Here is a 24,666-nt window from a genome sequence, read left to right on the forward strand (position 1 = left end):
GCCAATGAATATCAATTCTTCATAGAAGTGACTAAATTAAGAAATAAGAACAAAATATTAAATAATTCTTTTATAAACAAAGGACATACTCAACCTCAAATAAAATAATGATAATAGTAGATTCGATCCCACTGTGTGTACATTTCCAGTCAAGTGTTATGCATTCCATCCTAAGCTTCTAGCTCTAGATAAACAATAATCATAGGTGGGAAAATGCCATGTGTAGCACTAGGAGCAGCATCACAGTTCATTAACAGACTAAAGCAAAAAATGATTAAATATCACAACATAAAATGTACTGGTGATGAAACTGCAATAAAGTAATTAATGTAAATGGGGTTGACAGAATTTTTTATCAGGAAGCCTCCAGTTGCATTAAACTAACACCCCCCCCAAAAAAAAAAGGCCTAACCAACCACTCAAACAAAAATCATCTTTCGTGACTATAAAATCATGAAGACTTTGCACTCCATGGCTCTTAGTCCTGGTGGTTTCAGAGTAAGACATAAGGTGTGTTACGTAGTTTCGCTGGTTTCTCCATCTTGAATAACTGCCAGTTCGGGAACCTCATTCATCCTCAGAACCTCTGCATACAGCAAATAATTATGGAGGCTTGTGGGAAGTGGCAACTGACAGATAAAACTGTCAGATCGTAGGTGTTCTGGTTTCAGTCTGGACCGAATTTCCAAGCGACAAAGGTGGGTCAGGGATGGGACAGTGGCTGCAGAAACAAATCAAAAAAGAAAGATGAAAAATTTAAATGTTAAGGTAAATGCTTTTCCCCCTCCATCTCTGTGCAGTAAAAGAGAAGTGATATGTTACTTAGACTTACTTTTGAAAGATTACTTGGGCCAGATGACCATAATAAACTTTGTTTTATAGCTTTCATCTGGATCCTCTCCCTCCACTTGTTGGTCACATATTCAAAGTCAGTACCGGGGCCATGTAAAATTAAATGCTCAAATTCTAAAGATCTGGAAATACTAGTTGTTACTTAAGAAAAGGATGAATTAACTTTAGAAATGATAGCTCACAGCAGCATATGTTACACCCCTCTTTAATCTGTTTCTTTGCCAATGGTCTCCAGACCTAACACATGAAGTAAATAAATGTGGAGCTTACAAAAGTTTTCCTCTTCTTATCCATGACATAAAATAAAATTTTTAAATGGACACAGAGAGACTACCGTGCCATATGCCCATACACTTCACCCACATTCTCTTTTCATCTTCATTACCCTACAAGGTATATATTACCATGATTTTATAGAGATGAGAAAACAGAGGTTTAAAAACAGGTTTAAGTAACTTTCCAAAGGTTATACATCTAATACGTGGTAGAGCGAGGATTCAAACTCAAGTGCCTCTGACCCCAAAACATACATGTGCATGCACACACACTAGACAAATGCTGCCAAAAGCTAACTACCAATTAAAGGATAGTCCACACGCATTTGATTAAGAATCATACAATAGTAGTTTCATTTTCCAAGATGACAAGTCTTAACTAAAGAAACTAATGTCCATAAAAACTGAGAGTACTCAAAGCAGATAGTGGTTTTATGTGAATGAAATGTAACGCCTTTTATTAGTCCGATAAATCTTGTATAAATCCCCATGAAATGTAACAATAACAGACCAGGATCACAGCAACAAAGACAAATAGTATCAAGAACCCCACTGATACCATACCAGCTGGTCTGACTCCAAGTCTTGAATTCCTTAAACCCTAATACCCCCTAAGGCCTGAGGCATACTTATTCTCTAACATCTTCAATGCCTTCTAAACCAATGAAGTTACCCCATCACATATTACAATTTAGTTTAAGCATATTGGTTTACGTTTAGTTTAGTTTATTCCGAGTCTGGGAAATTCCTCAAACCACAGTTTTTCTAAATGCCAAATACGGAAAATATAAGAATTAACTGATTTTGTACAAAAACCTGAGTCTAAGAAAAGAAGAATATTTTCTTAAACCATGAGTCATAGACTCCCCATTATAAGTAACAGTACAGCATCTATAATATATGGCACATTTATTTCCAGTGTTTTCATATTCATATATGTTTAAACTTTACCCTGTTCTGTAAACTAAAAGGAAGAATCATCATTCTTGCTTCTAAGATGGGAAAACACAGGTAAAGGGAGCCCTGGAGGGATTAGCAGGAATACATATGGAGAGCATACCCAAATTGCAACCCACACCCCACTTCCCAAAGGAGTAAGCATGTTCAACTCCCACAAGTAGGTTGACTATGTTCAGCTATTACATATAAATAAGCCTTCTTACCCAATAAGATCAGGAACAACAATTGGTCCTAATGTCACTGAGTATGCACAAATGTAATAAAAATTTTGGAATGAGCATAACTGATTCTTGTTAAGTACACAACAAAACTGGCAGGGGAAGAAGTATGTTGGCAAACACTGAGCATGCCAAGGGCACAGTTAGATGGAACTGATAGAGGAATTGACAAGTGCACGGGTTAAGAGAATTTTTACTTATGTTCTGTCGGAGTTTTATATGCGTCTTATTCAACTGACATCTCTTCATTCTGCACATTCTTGTTAATGTAGATGGCTCGGCGACCCGGAGGAGAGCTGCTCAATCAGGGATAAGGGATCGATCCGTAACGCTTCTCCAGCTTTTCTGATTTGACAGACTACGCTTACACACTCCTCAGGCTGACTGAGGAGAGTTCCTCTGGCTGCCCCACAGCCTCTGCGGCACTGACAAGCCTTTCCAGACCATCTGACTATACCACTGTAGCCCTAACTTTAAAGCTAAATAAACTGTTTGTTTGCTAATACATATGCGGAAGCTTAGTCATTTGCAATGAAGCCAAATCGGACCAGTCCACATTGTTATGGGAAGCTTAAATAACCAGCCCATGTTTACCCTGTCAATCAACAACATAACTGATATCAGATCCAAGTGCTGTGACTCCAAGTCTAATGTTCTTTAAACTGTGATAAGCCTAAAATGATTCTCTAACATCTTCTAAAACACAGAAACTTTCAGAAGGCCTTTTCATTTAATAATAATAATAAAAAGAAAAAGAGTATAGTTATTTCAAATATTGGTTCCAATTTTAATTGCACCATTTTGATTTCCTCCCCATAAGCGCAACAGATTACTGGACTGTTGAAGAATTAGAGGTAAGAACCATACGCATTTGAACTGAAGAAGTCTTTCATCTGTAGATTATTACACAGACAATAATATACCCATCAGTGCCATCCTAGTTTATTATGCCAGTGAATCTAAGCAAATTTTATAATCACATATGCGGTATTTCAAAGCATGCAAAATTCCTGTGAAAGTTTTAGTGATGCGTAGTATTTCCAGATGTGTTGCCACAAGGCTGAGAGAAGATCAAGCCATGCCCTGAATTTACTGTATGAAAAACATACTTTCATGAAAACCTATTAAAATCAAATTTCAATTTGTTAAATAAATCACTCTCTTCCTGGACTGTAGCACTGATCACAGCATAGAAAATGATGTCTGAAACCATGCTATACTTTTAAGTGACCTTCTGACCCAATCATTTTCAATTTAGCATGTTAAACCTAGTTAACTATAGATCTAACAGACAAGCAATCTTTAACTCTCATTCCCATATAGAGTTCTTCAATTTTGTCCATTCTGTTGTATGTACTGACAGAACAATCCAAATAGGCTACTTGTTACAGGGAGTTTTATTAAAATCAAAACAATGATCAAAATAAACCCCTCAATTTTTTAAAAATTAAATTCCCTTTATTGTATTTTTTTCCATTACCATTTAGTCTCCTTATACCCCTCTTCCCCTGCAGTCCATTTAATGCCAACTTCAGTATAGCACAGAACTACATGTACACACACATACCCACTACCTATATTTCCCACAACCAGGCATCTCTAGCCCGCCCTCATACCAATATTCAAATGATCTATCTGCCTGAACTGTATTCCTGTGGTTCCTTTGCATGGCTTCCCACATCAAATGTATTCATTTGAATTCTGGGCAATCTACTGCAATTTATATCTTAATCATTAACGTATTATCTTTCTGACCAGCTTCCATCCTTTTGTTCCCAACCTTTCTGATTTTACTTGTACCACCTCTCTCTCCAACTGATTACAACTAGAAACTGTAGACAAACTACAAAAAGCAACTACGTGACCGCTCTGAAAAATAAATAATAGGTTAGAGCAGGAAATCAAAAGCTGAAGAATGACAGAACAGCGAGGAATGGAATAAATGGAAAGAACACCATCCAGTAGTAAGACCTGTGCTGGAGTTGAGGAGCCACTACTAACTGTGCAACACTGGGCAAGCCACTGAAATCCCTGACCCTCAGTTCCTCCTCCATAAAATGGGCATCAAAAGGTTCTCGATGAGGTTCAAGTTAGAACCCATTAACAGAAGCATTTTATAAATTATAAAATATCATACAAAATTAGATCACTAAACCTAATCTAGTGATCTCCAAATGTTTTGACAGCACAAGCAATTAGTGAAAAGCCTTTGAGTACACTACCCACAATGCGTGACTATTCACTTACACAAATTTTGTGTATACTATTAAATATTATTTGCACTATAAAAAAAATTAAAAGCTAAAATAAAATAAGATATACATTTTAAATAATTTATTTACTAAAGGTATAAAAATCTACTTTTGCTTTTACTAAAAATATTAATATCTTAAGGGCAAAGTGATTAAATAAGCTTTAATTTAAATCTTAGTGATTTGGCGATTCCAAAATTTGGTTCTAGGTCCAGTTTATTGTTATACTTGGTTATAAGGGCTGATACAGCTGAAAAAAATATCTTACAAAAGCATTCCAAATGGGAGGAATATATCATGGCTTAGCTGAACTAAGCAAGACGCTATCCTATCCCATCTATCAATTATGCAAAAGTTTTCATCAAAATTCATCTGGTATATTTCTATTGTTCTTGCTATCAATAAGCTGATAAGCTACTTAGAAAGTAAAAGGTAGACACTTTTTTACATTTTTATGAAAAGCATTCAAAACCCATGGAAACTGTTTCCAAGTATTTCAAATGTGTCAATATGAGTTTTTCTAGGTGGTACACATTGGTTTTGGCAAGAAAATAACAATAACTGTAGAAATATTTCCCAGCATCTGTTTTCAAAATCATCCCCATAGCAAAGTTGCTTTCAGAAATCAGTTAAAGTATTATTCTTACCTTAAATCAATAACATTTTTAGAAAATATTTACTAGGTTTCATACTACTGACAGCTATTTTTCACCAAGAAAAAAAAGGTTAAGATAACTGGAATCACTGTATATTCATAAAAGAAAAGTACATAATTCATCTTTAAGTTCAAGGATTCTTTTATATATTATGTCACAAGATAATGAACAAGCCTCTCTATGCATAAACATGGTCTCTCCTATCTCATTATAAAGTATTACAAAGACTCTAATACATTTTAAAGGTCATATTTTTATAAAATTATTTACAACATTATTACTTCATGCAATTCTGGTTTTAACTCGTTTGGTTTCCTGTATTAGCCTATTACTGATGCAATAAACTCGCTTTATGTATGATGCTATATCCATTTCCTTACTTTTACTGAAATGTAAATAATTCTTACATGGCTTTTCCAAAAAACATTTTTCTATAAAGTCGTAACCGTGGCAAATACAGCCTTTCTGATAATATATTTCCTTTAGTGGCCCTCAGAAAAGTAACTGTTTTCTTAATGAAACACAATCTTAACAAATACTCTAACCTGAGACATGTTATAAATATTATATATCCTCTTCCAAATTAGTATACCATACTTTCTACCTGCAGGGGTTTTTTTTGTTTTTTTTTTTCAATATTTTCTTTAACTCTTTAGCAAGGTTTTCCATGCTTCTTTCAATAATGTTTGCTAACAAGGAACGTATTTTACCTTATCCTCATTATTGTATTAGCCAGTTTTACAGTGGCAGCAAGAACATGTTTCCTCAATGGTATGTGACTTTTTGTCTTTTCATTACTGAATAAAAAAACTTAAGAATTCTAACTACTTATGCTTAGTAAATTTTGTAAAAATAATGCATTGAGCATCATATGACTTAAACATTGATGAAAAAGTCACAGAGTTTGTCTTCATGTTCTGGATGCTTAAGATTACAGTGTCTTACTGATTATGATTTTTTAAATTATGGAATATCTCAAGACACACTTCATCCTAAGGTCAGGCTCAGTGTTAATATCAGTAAGGGTGAACTATATTTTAAATATTTTTCTCTATGCTTCTAAACTTCTTGTCAGGTCAGATTAGTTGGTTGCCATTTTAGCACATAACATGGCTATTTAATAAAGAATAGGAGTGCAGATCTATGATTATTTTGTTGGTTCAGTTGTACTTGTACCGTATTATCTACACAAAACACTATTTCTTTGCAGAAATATTTTTAAGCTGCTTTACCAATTTTTGAGAATTGCTTAAGATAAAACTGGATGATACAATCATAGGTCCACTGAACAATCACACTGAATTAAAGACACTAAAGCACACCACAAGTGTGATTTCATGATCAACCCCCATGCACCCCACTTTGGAAGCACTGACCTAACCCATATGGATTCGTAGGTACAAGGTATGTGTGCTACATGGTGGGGAAAAAGAAAGAAAGCTCAATTCTTACAACTACAACCTCACTGTTAAAGAGAGATCAAATGAAAGGGAACTCAATCGTTGATAAGCAACATCACCTTCCTCTCTCCCACCTTTAGGATGCCTCTCTAAAGTCTGGGATACTTGAAAATTATGTAAAATCATATAGCCTAAGCATATCCTGTGATTATCAAATGAAAGAATAAATCATGGTCTCAGAATCTCTCAGAAAATAAAAATAAATTTTTCATTTCCCTAAATTGTTTAGGGAATACCACAGCAGTCTCATGGGAAAAAAAAAAAAAGGCTCAATATTATCAAGCAAATTTTAACTCCCTCTAAAACCTTTCCATAAAGTTCTCAGAAACCCCTATTCTACAATAAATAAATTGGCCTACATCTAGAACACTATACAGAACACACACTCTCCACCTCTTGTCCTCAGAGAAGCCTGATCTTCCCAAGGAAATTACTTACTTAACCAATTATTCAATAGACATTTCTTGTTCTTCCACACTTTTCCACACCTATCACAGGTCTAAGATGGCAACTATACTTCTCACAGAGCTTCTGCACCATCTTCAGACCCATGATTTTCTGTCTTTAAATTACAACACATATCACTTCCTATCCTTCCAGAGTTGCTCTCCCTTTCTGCCACTACACCCAATCTTTAGTCTCATGAAGACCTCAGGTCCCCGGAATCCTCCTGCCATCTGGTCTGTGAGATCCCTTTCCTTTCTCATTTCTTTTCCTAACCAGACTGAATTCAATGGGCCCATCACTTCTGTTGTTTTACTTTATCATCACAATTCTATACCTGCTCTGACAACTCCTAAGATCAACCTAACCATTTTCCTTCTGTACCCCAAAACAGAGAAAGCAAAGGAATGCTGAGGAAAAAAGTAATCATAATCATATAACCACATAAGTTAGTACCACTTCCCACCTCCACCAGGCCCACAGGGTTGCTAAGCAAATCTTTTCACTGGTTTCCAAAAACAACCATTCTAAATCATCAAGTCCCTTACCCAACTTGCTTCAACCTCCTTCTGAGCAAAATTTTACCTCCTACTTCAAAGTAAAAGCCAAAGGTGTTCTAGGATCTTTCTCTGAGCTTCAAATCCTCAAACTGTACATTTACTTGTACCCAACCACCCTCATCTCTCTTCTCCTTCTAAAACAAATGGGCCTATTTGAGGTTAATCACATCTCCCTCTGACCTAACTGAAATTTCATTACATGAATTATTGCTTTTATCTCCATTTTGTTTTCATTATCTGTTTTCTTTTATTGATTCTAGAGATGGGGAAAGTGAGGGAGAAAAAGAGGGAGAGAAACATCCATCGGTTGCTTCTTGCACATACCCCGAATGGGAACCAAACCTGCAACCCACTCACACTTCCTGATCAGGAATTGAACCTGTGACTTTTGGTTTACAGAATGATGTCCAATCAACTGAACCACATCAGCCAGGGCTATCTCCGAATCCTTTTTTATTTATTTTTATTTTTTTATTTTTTTAAGATTTCATTTATTTATTTTTAGAAAGAGGGCAAGGAGGGAGACAGAGAGGGAGAGTAACATCAACCAAATGCCTCTCACAGCATACCCCAACCAGGGTCTGCCTGCAACCCAGGCATGTGCCCGGACTGGAAATCAAACCCAGCAACCTTGTGATTAGCAGGAGGATGCCCAACCCTCTGAGCCATGCCATTGAGGGCCTATCTCCAAATCTTTTAATGTTTGTGTGTGTGTTGGTTTCTTTTTTAAATTTATTTATTTACTTCCTTATTTATTTACAAACGGAGGCTCCTTAATCTATGAAATGTGTTCAGCCTCCCTTATCCTATAAACAAAAAGAAAATTCTGCCATGACCCTGCATCATTCCCTTTTAGTCACTGCACTGGTTAAAGAACTATGCTCACTTTGTTTTTTGTTCATAGATTCTAAATCAGTATCTGATACATAGCTGACATGTAATTAAAGAATCCACTGATGGAAAATTAATGGATATACACATCTAGATTAGTAACTGCCCACCTATAGAAATACATGATAGCTTCTGTTTACTGAAACTTCTGTCTGGGGTCTACATTTAGGACTGAAATTATAAACTGTGTGGTTAAATGTTATCAAATAAAGTTATCAGAAGCTAATGCTCTGTCCTCATTGCCTTTCCACCTTAAAATAGATATTTGGGATCTGGAAAATAATTTTTTGTTGTTTTGATTGGGATATAGCTGCTCCAGGGGCCTGCCTGCCAGCACACATATCCAATATAGTGCATATCCGGGAAGAGTATGATAGGCTTTCAAATTTTCTTCTCTTGGCTTACCAACAGACTGCTGACAACATGAAAACAGCTTCCACAACAAAATGTCCTAGCAAACGTGCAGGCAACCCATCAGCTCCTAGATTAGTAAGGATTTCCCCACTAACACAACATCTACAAAAGAAAAAAAAAAACCACTTGGATAAGTAAGAGACTGTGTGAATCTAAAATTATAAATGGGTAGATGAAACCTTAACAAAATGTTAAATATAAATTTTTCATTAAAAATATAAAACTAAGTCTGGCTCTTAAATCTAACAACAAGGGCAGTCTGCAGGGCACTATTAATGAAAGCATGATTCTGCTGAAGCTGTGAAGGTCCACAGCATGACTGGCATCTGAGAGGTCAAAAGCTTTCTGATCACTCTGATTGGCATGGCTCAGTTTGTAGTGTCAGCCTGCAAAGCGAAAGGTCGTCGGTTCGATTCTCAGTCAGGGCACGTGCCTGGGTGGCAGGTCCAGTCTGGGTTGGGGCAATCAATATTTCTCTCTCACATCACTGTTTCTCTCCCTCTCTTTCTCCCTTCCTTCTCCTTTCTCTAAAAATAAATAAATAAAATCTTTTTAAAAAGTTTCCTGCTCTACAAATAGATCACATGTTTCGTTTTTGAAGATGAAAGGTACTTACTGATTGGGATCTTAGTGACAGTGCCTCATCCTCATTCAGATTAATAGCATCCAGAAGAAATACTAGAGTTAAAAATCATCGTGAAAGTGGGCTCTGAGTCTCACCAAATATTTACCTTTATTAATTCTATAGGCACAGTACCTGTAAGTATATACAACAAATCATTTATCCATTAGTTTCAAAAAGGCAACTCTTTACTCCCCATATGTCCTCAGTCCCCACCAAACTTTTCAATTTAATTGAATATTTTATCTAAAAACTGCAAGTTGGACCTTGTCCGCTATGGCTCAGTAGATTGAGCACCAGCCTGCAAACCAAAGAGTCGCTGGTTCAATTCCAGCCAGGGCACATGCCTAAGTCATGGGCCAGGTCCCCAGTTGGGGGCGCACAAGAGGCAGCCACACACTGATGTTTCTCTCCCTCTCTTTTTCCCTCCCCTCCCCTCCCCTTTCTCTAAAAATAAATACATAATATCTTTAAAGACATAAAGAAAAAAACCGCAAGTGGGGGTTTTGCAAATTAATGTTTAAATAAGAAACAGGTAGGTCTGAGTTGAGCTACTCCATCACAGAGCATGTCGATAAATACCCGTTATATGTAGCTTTTATTAACCTTTCCTTGGTCATTGGCCCTGGGACAGGATTTGGCTATAGGTGAGCTTAGTTATAAGCTATGCTGAGCTGTGACAACATATAAATCCTAAAAACCAGTGTCTTAATACAACAAAGGTTTAGTTGTTGCTCATGCAAAAATCGTCTTGAAGTCAGGTGGTTCTTCAGCTCGGGTGTGTTAAAGAAGTCACATGGCGTTTCAAGCTACTTTCATCTTGTGTCTTGGCCACCTCAACTACGACTTTCCAGCCAGGGAAGTGAGAGCATAGTGAACTCATACCCAGTGGTCTATGCTTTCATCACTAAAACCAGGCACAAGACAAACAAGATTGAAAAATGCAGTCTTTCTGTGTTTCTAAGAAAATAAAAATGGTACTCAGTTAACTTAGGTTTGTGTCTGCCACAATGATAAAATCTATTGCAAAAATGATGTGCGATAGGCACTATTATTATCTCTTCTTGTAACTGAGGAATCCAAGGCTCAGAGCTACCAAGTAATTTCTCTATAGCCAGAAAGTAGTGAAGGTGTCTGTGTAATTCCAGAGTTCCTTCCAACTTTTAACCATTTTACTCTGCCTGGAGTCCATGCAGAATCTGGACCCTATCATTACCATGAGAACCAAAGTAGCAAAGGAGTTACCATTCTCCTTGAGCCTGAAATAAGGTTGTGCCCACCCCTCCCACCTTTTTAACAAGTAACTTAATGATATACCACTTTTGAAGAAGATACATGATCTTGCTTAGAAAAACAAGTATTCTTTTAGAAACCCATTTTTTTAATTACAGTATTCCCTCACTTATCGTGGGTATTACGTTCTAGACACCCCCGCGAAGTAGGAACCTCACATTTATTCTACACTCTTAAACCTACGTAACTTTAACAACATACATATACAGTACCACAAAATCCCACAATACAGCGAAAAATCCACGATAAATAATTAAATTTAATATTTTTTAAAATCCTGCGATACAGTGAGGCCGCGATAAGTGAATCATGATATAGAGAGGGACTACCATACCTTAAACTAGAAATGACTTGAGTAGACAGTTGGAATTCTAGTTAATTATTACCAGGAAGGTACACTTCAAATTTACACAATGTTATACGTCAATAATATCTCAATAAAAGTGGGAAAAAATTATTACCAGACAGTATTATCGATCAACTATTCCTAAACCTAAATTTAGTTTCTGGTAGTTATGTCCCAATCATCCACCATAAATATAACAATCTCATAAAATAAGTTGCCATGTACAGTTAGCTTCGTGTACTTACCACAACTGGCTTATCTTGAAGAGGGCATGAGGAAAGCACGTTGCTCAAAACTAGAAACACTACTCAGTTTCAAAGGAAACTATGGTTTAAACTGTGGATACTCGCTTGGCCCATCAAATTTAAGGAGTCCTCATAATGTTCCTTATGTTTCACAACAGAATACTTATCCTAAGACAGATACACCTTTAGTTTTCACTTTTCTTTTGCATCTACTTTTAGATCAACTATCTCTTAAAAATATGCTCTCAACTCAATCTGCAACACAAAATAGCTGCACTCTAATACATCTCAGGTAGTATAATTTTGAACTCATTGCTAACTACCGTTGTTAAAAATTAAGTTGAAATAGACAATATTTAAAGAAAATTGCTCAAAGGATACACGAGTTATCACTCCTCCAGATGTTATAAATCTAGCCCTGGTAAAGTTATAGCAACAGAGACCTGAGTACCTGGACCACACTGCTTATCACTTAAGAACGATTTTTACTGAATTATACTTTGGTATGATAGCAACACTCCACATACACTGTAGATTGGTAAAATAAAGCCCCAAGAACCATGGCTACTATGAAAATATTGTCTAGGACACTGTTCATTATAACAGCCCAAATTATCTTTACTACTGAGAATTAAGTTTGTTGTCTCTTATGAACTCTGTAACCTACTATCAATGACGGGAGAGCTCACCTCAAGCCAAACTTACAGCCTAACGAGTTTCAGACTAACATACTATGCTTTCCCTCACCCCATTTTATATCAACCCACACCTTTATTTTTCATTCACTTCCACTTTTAATTTGGTTTACTGTTTTATGATAATCTAAATTATAAACTGTCTTAAACCCTTTATAGAACAAAGCAAAGAGAGGAATGCTGAAATGAATAGATCAAGAGTTTCCTAGGGTACTTTTTAGGGTCTTTTGTAGATCCAGAGTCACATAATACTATTGATATAATTATACACAGTTGATGATTAACGTTTCAAGATGAATTAAAGCCCAGTGCTTTTAGCCATAAAAACTTAAATTTCTTAGACTTGACCTTGGACAGTTGGCAGCGATTGGCAAATTTTTTTTTAACATTTTTTTTCCATTTTTTATTGTTGTTCTATTACAGTTGTCCCATCTTCCCCCCCTTGTTCGCCCCTGCCCCGCCCACCCCCCCCTCTCCCACAGTCAGTCCCAACCCTGTTGTCCATGTCCATGGGTCACTTACATTAGTACCTTGACTAGACCCTTCCCCTTGGCAAACTTTTTAATTAAGTCAACTGCTCTGTGGTAGTTAAACTTATGTTTTTAAGAAGTATACATTAGGCACATGATAAAAAAATTGTAATTAAATATGCTATATATCAGAAACTATTACAAAATAACCTGAATGTCAGCTGAATTGAAAAACAAAAAATAATTGTTATTAAAGCTGTAACCAGTCAGTAAATTTTACCTGGTATACATTTCCTTTCTTATGCAAGAAAAGTTTTTGAAGAAAAAAGGACTCATGGACATGGACAATGGTGTGATTTGGGGGGGTAGGGGGGTAAAAGGGAACTAAATGGTAATAAAAAAAAATACAATAAAGATTAACTAGAAAAAAAAAAGAAGTTCTTGAAGACAAGTCTGAGTACTCCCAGCATTGTCACTGCTCCCATTATATCTGCAGAGGAGGAGCCACTGAAGAAGACCCTGAAACACCAATATAACTAGGAGGAAAGCATACACTTTCCTAAGTAGTTTGCTGTAAAAACAAGGTTAAAAAGTCTTTCCAAGACAGGAATAAAAGGCCTTAAGACTGGACAACAAGAGTGGATCAGGATTTCACAACCTCAGCACTGACGACATTTCGGGCCAGATAATTTTTTGTTGTCAAGGGCTGTTTAGCAGCATGTCTGGCTTCCACCCACTAGATGGCAATAGCACCCCTACCAACTGTGACACCAGAAACTTTGCAGACATTGCCAAATCTCTCTTGGTGGGGAAGGGGCCAAGTCAGCCTTGTTGAACACCACTGCTATGGATGAAACAAACAAACAGCTGCCAGGATTAACTCACTCTCTTAGTACGTAGCACTCCCAAGTCATCTCACCTCCTGAACCAGAAAACAGACAGAAGGAACAGCAGGAGTTGTAGGAAATATGACAAGTTCAAATTCTGAATAAATCAAAATGTGGCATATAACAAGTGGAAGGATCCAAAAGGTCATTGGATATATGGGACTGGAACTGAGAAGAGAGGTCTTGGTTAGAAAAAATAGACCAGAAAAGCACTAGTTATGTTAATACCTCTGAGAAAGGCTTTTGCAAATCTTCAGCCAAAATAAAATGATCTTTAAGAGATGATAATTATTACCCTACACAAGCTCTACCTGGTGCCTAATTAAACAAGAAGCACCCAATGGTGTCAGTTCATTACAGCAAAATGTACTCATGCACAATTTTTACCTTCATCTGGACAAACTTGCTGTATGTTAGTCTTCAGAATAAACTCTCATATATCGTTACTAATTGATACGCTGCAATAATTTTCTCATTTGGCGTATGCTCCCTATTTTGACATTTTGTTCCCAAGTCCACTGTCTCATATTCTGTCTGTTCTGAATAGGTAATTGTTCTCTACTGCTGCAGATAAATACTTAGTAAAAGCAGGTGCAATTCTCAACATTAAGAATTGCATGCAAGTGAGTTTTCCAACAAAATTCTGTACTAAAAGGCTCAGAGCTCCAGATTACTTTTTTCTTCAACAGAAACCTCTCTAACAGTTTGAATAAGCCTCAGTGCAAGAGCATATTTTCCTGAATGTCTATTTTTGAATGAGAAAATTTACTTAAATGTAATTTTCCTAGAAATAAGACATTTGTACATATGCATTAAGTTCACTTGTTAAAAGCTTATTCAACATATTTTATGCAGAGTTACATTTAATGTAAAAGTAGCAGTGAAAAAATAATTTTCTTAAGACACATAATCTGGTTAACAAAATGTAGTTAAAGGAAAATAAATCTGAATAACACAATAGGAATACTTTGCATATATTTAGTTTAAACTAGTTTCCTTATGTGAAATTTTCTACTGCATGCTCTTTAATTTTTTAAATTAGCTTAAAAACATTTTAATAAATGAGTCAGCTGAGAATTTGTTTGAAAACAATCATATAAAGTATCAACCAATTCACAGAACTTTCACACAGTTCACCTCCACAGCTATATTATAACAACATATCAGCGTACACTCAGAAAGGACAGGTAGAAATAAAGGATGGCAATACTTCCCTTTAGAAATGATAAAATATTTAAGAGAGAACACAAATACAAGCATATCCTGAAAAGGAAAACTACACTTAACATTTTTCAGACAAACTAAATAATTCACTAACAAATTTTTAGAACTCACTTCTGTTTATATAATACTTACTAAAAATAAAAGGATATTAGTAAATACATCCTTTTCTTCACATGCTCCTTAGGCTAAACTTATAAAATCAGACATGATTTTTGTGGAAGGAAATTACTATGATCCCCCCTCACAGTTCCATCCTTTCTCCACATAAAGAAAATGCAAATGATGCCCAAGTTAGTATGTTCACTGACAACTCTTATACTGAAAATTACAACACAGCTAGAGAAGGAAGAAAAGAAAAAGTAGTGACATGTGTTTAAAAACGGTACTTTCTTACCAATATGTTGCTGCAGATCCCAAGATGAGTTTGAGGCACGAGCAGAGAGCATCTTTTCAACAGTTGAAGGAAGTCTCCTCCAATTAGTAAACTCCAAAGTGAAGATCAGGGTGTCATCACTGACTGAGTCAATCCTGTATGAACAAGATGTTAACAGACCATCAGACATAATACACATCAGGGAGTTGTCCTAAAAACAAACACCACATATCTCTTCTTACAACACCTTAATGGAAGGCAGACAGGAAACCGGGGCATAGAAAATATTCATGTTACTAGAGGCAAGTTCAGTGGATATGAATAATTGACTCCAAGTTCCCACGAGAAACTGAATTGACTCTGTGGGTAGTAGTCCCAGAGATGAAAAGAGGAATCTCTACTCTTAAAGAGGGTAGGAACTTTCCTTCTCATTCTTGAGCAGCAATATCAAGAAAAGACAGAGGCAGCACCAGTGTCATCAGCGAATTTGCCATTATCTCCTCCAAACTGGCTCACCTTGCTTTAACAGTCCCAAAGGGATAAAGCCTGCCACCCCTAAACCAAGTGTATGGGAGAGATGGTTAGTTTCTGCCCACCTCCCAGTGATGTACACCTGTTCTCCTCCAAGAACCTTCTGCATTACAGATTCCGCTCTAAAGTGTGTACCAGAACCAGCTTTGTCTCTAAGATCTGAAAGGTGTTCAAGACAAACAGTTCTCCCTCTATTTTGACAAAGTAATTTCAGATTTCCTACTAACCTACCCAAAAGAGACCGTCCCAAATTTTATAAGCACTAGTCAAAGAAAAGTTCTGATTTTTAGTACTATCTCCACTTAGAAACGTGTTGCTGAAATTCTTTAAGCCCTTGATCCTGGTTCTCTGAAATGAGAATAATACTTAACCTGCCCACTTCAGAGGATAAACTGTGAAAATAACATGAGAAAACAGAGTAGACACACTTTAAAACTACCAAATGTTATATAAATGTTTGCTATTACTACAACTGGTTTGGAATTTTCAGCAGGCCTGATGCCATGAAATTCAGTCAAAGCCTCAAGAGAATGACACATTCTAACAAGATTACCCATCTTGTACTCAATGGGATGCTCCCTATTGTCACACTGAAGAAAAAGAAAATGACTACAGCCTCTAGTAATTACTATAAAAACAGAAATTCTTTCCAAGGTCATGTTTGTTTGTTTGTTTGTTTGGTTTTTGGATGTATTAATGAGCAAGGACTAACCAAGGGGAAACACAGAAGGAAAAAAAAGAAACTGAGTAATACTCATCTCAAAGGCAACTTTTTGTAATTCAGGGTCAAAATATTCTCAAAATTACTGATTAGAGTATAAAAATTATTTTCCAAATTCTTAATTCTCTAATGCAAACTTTAATATAACAAAGAACTTGGTGCTATACAAATGCCTTGGGAAAACATTTTATTTCTCAAGAAGCTTTCAGTAAAATCACAACTTATCAGGAAATGCTGAGAACAAATGAAATGATAAAGTATATTCAAAAGCAAAAAATCTCCTTGACTTTTTAGGAACCCCACACCCAAGGTACTTGGTTCTGGTTCCTCATTTCTTTTTTAATGGTTTCACTTGGCTCCATTAATGTTCTTTAGGTCTCACTGAGACCAAATACAAAGTCATTTTTATGCAGTTTCTAAACACACACACAAGAAGTAAATTTGTTTACACTACTTTAGATAATATAACTAATTTTACCAATGCTGACAATGCCACTAAAAATGTATTGTTACTGTACTACACTGACTATTATGTTGTATAGAGCAGTTGTACAATCATAAATGAAGGACAGTTAATCAACTAAATGCACGGATGACATTTACTTTCTATTACTTACTTATTACATTTGGTAGGGGGCACCTAGTCTTACATTTAAAGTTGAAAATATATTTCAACTCTGCAGGTTATATTGTGATAGGCAAATTATTCAGCCAGATACATTTTTAAAGAATGTTCAAGACAAAAAAAGACATTTATAATTCACATGACAAAGATTAAGCAACAGACTTACATGTGATATAAATAAGATATAACCAAAATCCACTTTAACAGCACATTGAATTTTTATGAGAAAATTTTTCTTATAATAGCCCTATGAATGTAAATTTGATCTAAGAAAGCAAAACATTTATCATATTCAGTGTAAACACTGGCTTTGTCCATTCAATAAAAGAACAGTGAACAAAAATTTGCTCATGTTAAGCATATTGCTAGTGAAATTTTCTACTATATTTTTCTAATGAATATAAAATGACTAGTTACCCCTTCCGATTAAACTATACACGATTGGCATTCTCAATCCAGATAGCTGTAAGTTTTACAAATTACTTCAAAATAATTTTTAGTTTATTTGTTCTTAACTCTTTTCTACCTTAACCCATTAAATAAATATAGCTCACACTATATTTAGTGGCTTATTACCACAAAAATTCTCAAATGAGCTACTCACATTGGGGAAGGAAGGCCTCTATCAGAGCTGGTATGGGAGAGTTTCACAAAGACTTCTAGGAGAATAAAGCTAAATAATTCCCTTTCCTTCCAGCAGTCTACGTAATTGGCTAAGGAGGAATGGAAAAAAGGCAGCATTTAATTTTTTTTCCCTGCATAGGTTCTTCCTAATTTAAGAGCAGAAAGGAGCAAGATAAGTTGGCACCGATCACCAGGTTAGGCAAGGGATTAAGATACCCAAAATTAAGTGATACAACTACCACATCCCTGCAGTGGGTAGAAAGACAGATTTGAGCCACACTACAGGACCACCTGGGTTCAAATCTAAGTTCTAGCACTAACTAGCTGTGTGAGCGTTGCTGTGCTTCAATTTCCCCTTTTGTAAAATAATAGTATCTACTGTATTTTACAGCAAATAATACTGTAAAGAACTTAAAATAGTGCCTACCATGTGTCAGGCAGTATCCTAAGTGTTAAAGTAATAAACTAGAAACCAGAAACAAATATACTTGAAACTAGAAAACTGAAAGTAATGGTCCAGTGATATGGAGCTGAGGTAGCAGCTTCAATAGAGGAACACAAAGGCTGAGGCTGAGGCTGAGGCTGAGCAGACAGTGAGTACCTGGGGACAAGCACCAAGTGAGGCAAGAAAGGGAAGGGAACACACTGTCAAGGCTGCCAACGGCTACCCACCGTGTTGGGCTGGCTTCCAGCTGCGGTCAGGGGGTAAGTCCTAGAAGAGTGAGGAGCAACTGCTGCTGGCTGTCAGGAGCCCCAACGCAACAATAAAATTCACTAAGCAAAATGTTAAGGGTACTTACACACAGCTCTATTAGTAGCTAGATAGAGCATTCATTAGTCAGTATTTATATCTCAGTTGCATGTGTGTGAGTGAATATTTGTTAACATGAATATATATATATATATATATATATATATATATCGTCGTCGTCGTCGTTGGCAGCCGTCCGTCTCGAGAGACGATGGTGTACCTTCTTAAGAGTCTATCTGCACCGCCGAGAATGGCTGTGCAGTCCGACTCGGGAGTGACACGGTATCTGTCTCCTCCCGTGTTGAATCGACATCTTGTGATGACGCTGGAGTGTCCTCTCCAGTGAAGCTGAAGCTACAGAGCCTGGGCAGGGTGATATGGAGGGTCTGCTGTTGCCCATGCAGCAGACCCTCCCTCTCTTCGCAGCTGAAGGGTCCAAGGGAAAGACGGAGTCAATACAGCTTGGCTTCAGGTGCGCCGCAGGAGTTGCCGGTGTTGACTACAACGTCAAACCGCCTTAGGGACTCCGACTCCGGATTTTCTGTCGGGGTTTACTCCCTTAGCCTTTCCCCTGAAGAGGTATGCCGCAAGACAGCGGAGGTTTTTTGGAGTCAGAGTTTTCCTTCTCTGATGTGCCCTGACTGGAAGATCGAACCAGCGACACTTAGCTCGCAGGCCGACGCTCAATCCACTGAGCCAAACCAGCCAGGGGTAATAGGGGTAATATATATATATATATATATATATATATATATATATATATATATACACAAATAACTTTGAAAAATCAGAGATTGCTCAATAAACTGTCGATAATCTTTATATTTCATTCAATTATCTTAAAATACAATGTTTTGTGAAAATTTATTTAAAGGTATAAAAGAAATGTTAACAATGAACATTTAATAGATAACTATGTATTAATCAGCTGTCAGAGAAAAGAGTAAATATAATCAGGGACTCAACCTGTTGTACACATAAAAAAGTAAAGTGGAAATGAGAGGGCACACCTAAACTTTGCCTTTACTTCTATATTCCTCAAGTCACCTGCCACAGCCCTAAGCATCACACCTCTGCTTAGCAAAAATTTCTGAATCATTTATAATGGCAGATATAATAAGAAGGTGAAATGCTGGGATATTGCCAAATAAAGACCTGTTCTTCACATACAGGTGGAGAAGCCACCAGGTGGAAAAGAGTCCTGAGACATACAAACTAAATATTCAAGCAGGGACCATTCCGTCACCTGCATGAACTCCAAGACAAAGTTCAAAAAAACAAGATGCTGTAGATCAGAAGTGCTCAATCTAGTTGACTAACAGATAACAGAAATCTCCAAAGCAGCTACAGCCGTTTTGTCAGAGACATTTTAACATGAGCAGGAGTTGGCCTAAAGAGAAGAGAGATCCCTCTCAGAAGAGTTTACTAGCACCCACCCCTTTCTACTTCCTTCCAGTTACCTCCTTATATTCAATCTCGCTATTAGCAGCCCCCCAATCCAGCCATCACAGTCTAATATACACACCTCATCCCAAAACGAGGTTTCAAGAAATTGTGGGAACTTAAAGGTAGTATATTCACTCAAAAAGGTAAGGTCCACTATTGTAGGATTTCTTACCAAGAGCTGCATAGAAGATTCAGTGGGTCAAATCCAGCAAGTAGGAGAGGTGGCAACCATTCCTTATATTTTGCCTGTGCTTTAATTGCATGATTTATAAATTCAGATATACAGTTCCATGGTGCCAATGGGCAGCCTTTCTTCAAAAAGTAACGAAATACTGAAAACTTCTCGTACTTCAAGCAGTATGCCAAATGAAGTTCATTTAGCTGGACTCCATATTTCAAAAGAATATTCACAATTCCAAAGAATTCACAGCTCCACCGCACACACACAAAAAAAAGAAAGAAAAGTTAGACTTTTACATAAAGAATAAATGTTACAAGTAATTAATAATACTTACAGCTGGGGTAGTGGATGGTTTTTACATTTCTAGTGGATTTGAGATAGAGGGACTAGGGGAAAGGGAGGGTTTTATTTTTTTCTTTCTTTTTTTGACTTTTAGAAAGAGAGAGAGAAACATCGATGTTGTTCCACTTACTTATGCATTTATTGGTTGACTCCTGCATGTGCCCTGACCAGGGATCCAACCCACAACCTTGGCGTACCCAGGATGCCACTCCAACCAACCAAGCTCCACCCAGGCCAGAGGGTTTTACTTTTTAATTTACTCTCCTGCATGGTTTTTAATTTTCAACTATGAACAGGTAGTATCCTTAGAACATTCATATTAAATAAATAATTTTTTAAATTATCATTGACAAATAGAAAACTCTTCTCAAAATTGTTATATTTTTGTACAGTGAAATATCTCTACTACAAAATACTTGCTAAACAAAATTATTAAACAACGTGATCCGTCTCTAAAGACAGATGACTCATTCTAGGAATCTCCAAAATACCATTTCCTTTAAGCAATAACTTTAGTCAATGTTCCCTTTACTTTCAAATTTCTAATGGTAAAAAATAATTATATAGAAAGGTATTTTTTAATGAACAAAAATTTAACTTACAGCTTTATTTCTAAATTAATCTACTTTCTCAACTACTTTTATAGAATAAATATATATCATTTTGTACCAATTAAACTGGTTATTTTAAAAAATATTTTATCATTCAATGCTGGTAAGCTGTGGCTAAACTGGTTGAAAATAAGTGCCATCCTTTTTTGAGGGAGCTAACTGGCAAGACTTATCAAACAAAGTAGCATAGCAAAGCTCTGAGAGCACAGGCTCTGGGGCCAGTTTGCTCAGACACGTACCAGCTACGTGACTCTGAATGAGTTACTTAACCTTTCTGGCACACAGAGTTAGCACCATGTAAGTATTTGTAAAATAAATGACAGGTGAAGTAAAATACCATATAAACTAAAATACAATAAACATAAACCATGGGACTTTATCCAGGAGGTAAATTTTTTTTAAATTATATTTTATTTGCAAAAATGTTAACCATAGTGTTATCTATAATAAAAATTACCTAAATGTTCAACAACAGAAGAGCAGACAATTACAAATTATGATATATTCACTAAAAACTGCAAATATGACTGTATGACCATTTTAAAAAATTGTTTGATACAATTTTAACTGTAACAAACCTCAGTAAACACGTTATGTTTACTATAAAGAAAACTGTGAAACAAATATGCAAGAATAAAATTATTCTCCTTATGAAACTGACATTAATGCAATTTAAACAAATAAAAGTATTTAATTAACCATAGTGTTATAGAATCTATATAAGAGGCACTGTAGATAAAACCAATATAACACGTTTACACTGCTCTCAAGTGAGACCAACTACTTCTGAGGACTTACTACAGAACTTTAAACCAAGGTTTCAAAGCAGTTAAAACACTATATACATTAGTAAAATGTCACTTAACCTATGCATATTTCTATAAATCTATTCACTTATTCCTCAATTTGTGATTCTTTTATCTAATAAAGGATTAAACAACATTTTACTTATTTTTAATTATCTTCACAGCAATTTTAAAAATCTATACTCTTAAATTTTTTAATAAAAATTAATAACTTTGTTATCTGTCTACTCTCTTGCTATTTGTTCCTGATAAGATGTCCATCATTCAGATCACTGTTCTTGCAAACAGCTCTGTATGTCTGTATTTTTCCCTCTGGCTGTTGTCAGACACAGGAAAGCTAAGGGAATTTGTTGCTGGCAGTCCTGCACTGCAAGAATGCTAAGGATATACTGCTGACTTATGATTCTAAGAATTTATCACCAATTTATTTCAGCCACCTTGACCCCATTTAACTAGGTTCTCGTTATTTTGCCTTTAGTTATTATTACTTGCTGGTTCCACTATAGAACAGACAAGCTACATATGGACAACTGAACATGTTTCAAAAAATATGCAGATAAACTGTGAGAAAAGCTCAAGACATTGCCTCATTACCAATGTGATATACAATTCTCAAGAAGCCTGGCAATTTTCAAGGCATCTGCCTTTACATGTGCAGTTCAGGGATTGGCTAAATTCTTCCCTCTGAAGCCATCTTGAGTGCTTTGAAACCATCAGAGCTCTTAAAGAGGGCATACCTTTGCTACAGAATACAAAGGTAAATGAGAGCCATAAATATACCTTATCAGATTAAGTGCTATAGATTTTCCATTTAGGAAAAAAAAACCCTACAAAATCAAGAGGCTTTCTCATGAAAATTTCAAAACAGCACTCAGACATGTGGCTCATGCTAAGAAAAATTTAAGAACAAGGCCAAAAGATAAACCATCCATCTCTAAAATATGAGAGGAACACATGCCCATATAATTCCCTATAACAAACTTCCAGTATTTATTCTGTACCAGGCTCTATGTTAAATCTTGTACATGAAGAATATGCCTTAATTCTCACAACAATCCTAAGAATTAACTTCTATTATTATCTCCATTCTAGATGCAACAAGTAAAGAAAGCTTAGTTACAGAACTAGTAAAACTGGTAGAATTATAATAATGTTAAACCAAAATCTAACAGTGAATATAACACAGCAAATATGTGAAATGAAAACTGAACACTTTCATGAAGCAGTCAAACTGAGGGATACTTTAAGGCTAGACCTATGTTTCCCAAAGTATGTTACATGAAACATTAGTCCCTGAAGTGATCCACATAAAAAAGGCTCTGAAATGAAAATATTTAAGAAACCCTGTAGTACAGAGTCTAAAAAAGAAATAAAGAATAAATATATTTTTAAACATATGCTAGTACATATTCAAATTATATGCTAAAATATTCTTGTTCAGCTTCCGGACACCTCTGAGAAGTAGGTTTAAAATTAAAGCACAGGGTCCAATCATTAACCTGAAATAAGTATAATATAGAGTATAAAATGTCCAAAATGTCTATAAGCATGGGAACAATAGTATAATTATTGTAAACATAAGTTCATCCTATGTGCCCAAACTTTTCAAACTTTTGTAGATTTATTCTTCTCATAGTAATTCACAAACCACTACCATAAAAAAAAAAAATTAGAAGCCCTTCAAGAAAGAAACCTATTTAACATCACTTAACTCTATGTTTTCCAAACTTAATTAACTATTTCATTCCATTTAATATCTATTAACAATCTATAGAATTAGTATTCTACAAAAACAAACTTTGGAAAACCCAGCTCTAAACTTCTTCAATTACTATAGTGCCTTGTGTTAGAAGAGACAAAAGCACACTCCTAAAAGACTTATAAAACTGCCTAGTGCTACAATATTAACCCATTTGAAACAAAACTACCTATTATATGGCAAATTATAAACATAAGACAAACTGGAGAATCATAAAACTTTGTCAGCATGCCCTGAGTTTCTGAGAAGGCTGAAGGTTTCAAATACATGTGCATGTTCCAGAAACGCAAGCAACTTCAGTGCTCTATATGATAATACATGTTATTGAGCAACAGTAGACCCTAGGGTTTAGATAAGCTTTGGTTAAATGATAAAGTGCATGAACATATGTATGCATTTCTCAAGATTTAAATTCTCTTCTCAAGAAACAAATTCTCTCTTAAACCTTGATGAAAAGTAGAAAAAAACTCCTCAAGTCCTAAGTTTAAAAATAAACAGTGCATCCTGTTTAACCACTGCAGGACATTTGGTCCTATCCAAGACATTCAGAGAGACATAGAGGGTCCTTGATATTTGCTCCTGTAACAAAACGTCCAAAGGAACATTTGGTCCACGCCAAAAGGTCTTTGATATAACTGATCCTGTACCAAAATGCCCAAAGCGACATCTGATCCATACCCATCCATCAACCATACCCCATGAGCCATTCCCAGCTCGGCTACCAAGGCAAGAAGGGTTATTGTGAACAATACCACCACAACACAATAAAACATGGTAGTATTTTTTATGTACGAAACCAAAAATATATTTAAACATTACGGGCTAGCTGAACCTATGGGTATTTTCTAATCATGGCCATTTTGGACAGGACCATAAGCCTGGTGATCTATTTAATATAAATATCAAGAACTAAATACAACACATTAAGAAACTGCATGTTATAGCCCCAGTCGCTGAGCCACTGCCGAGGACTCAGCAACCTTCCCCTTGAGCCTCCCTTGCTTCCCGACACTCCATCCCCCTGTGCCCACCTTCTCCTGCCGCAGCCTTCCGCAGGCCGTTTCCACCGAGGAAAAGGAATTGTATCATATGTCCGCTATCCAGAACCTCCACTCTGCTTCCTACTGGCACT

General features: G+C 36.1%; 1 protein-coding gene across 3 annotated transcripts in view; it reads right to left on the minus strand.

Moving 5' to 3' along the window:
* Positions 1-405: 405 nt before the first annotated feature.
* LOC150005966 (putative G protein-coupled receptor 75) overlaps positions 406-24,666 on the minus strand; it is a 147,274-nt gene continuing 123,013 nt past the window's right edge. For all 3 annotated transcript variants that reach the window (XM_090281289.1, XM_090281288.1, XM_090281287.1), the window contains 3 exons: positions 20,008-20,265; positions 15,159-15,292; positions 406-721 (listed from right to left, as the gene is read on the minus strand). In XM_090281289.1, the coding sequence (XP_090137415.1) occupies positions 516-721; positions 15,159-15,292; positions 20,008-20,265 (598 nt within the window). In that variant the 3' untranslated portion in view covers positions 406-515. The remainder of the gene's footprint in view (positions 722-15,158; positions 15,293-20,007; positions 20,266-24,666) is intronic.

The sequence above is a fragment of the Furipterus horrens genome, unplaced genomic scaffold, assembly GCF_987537825.1.
Source record: "Furipterus horrens unplaced genomic scaffold, mFurHor1.1.pri manual_scaffold_6, whole genome shotgun sequence".
NCBI classification, from domain to species: domain Eukaryota; kingdom Metazoa; phylum Chordata; class Mammalia; order Chiroptera; family Furipteridae; genus Furipterus; species Furipterus horrens.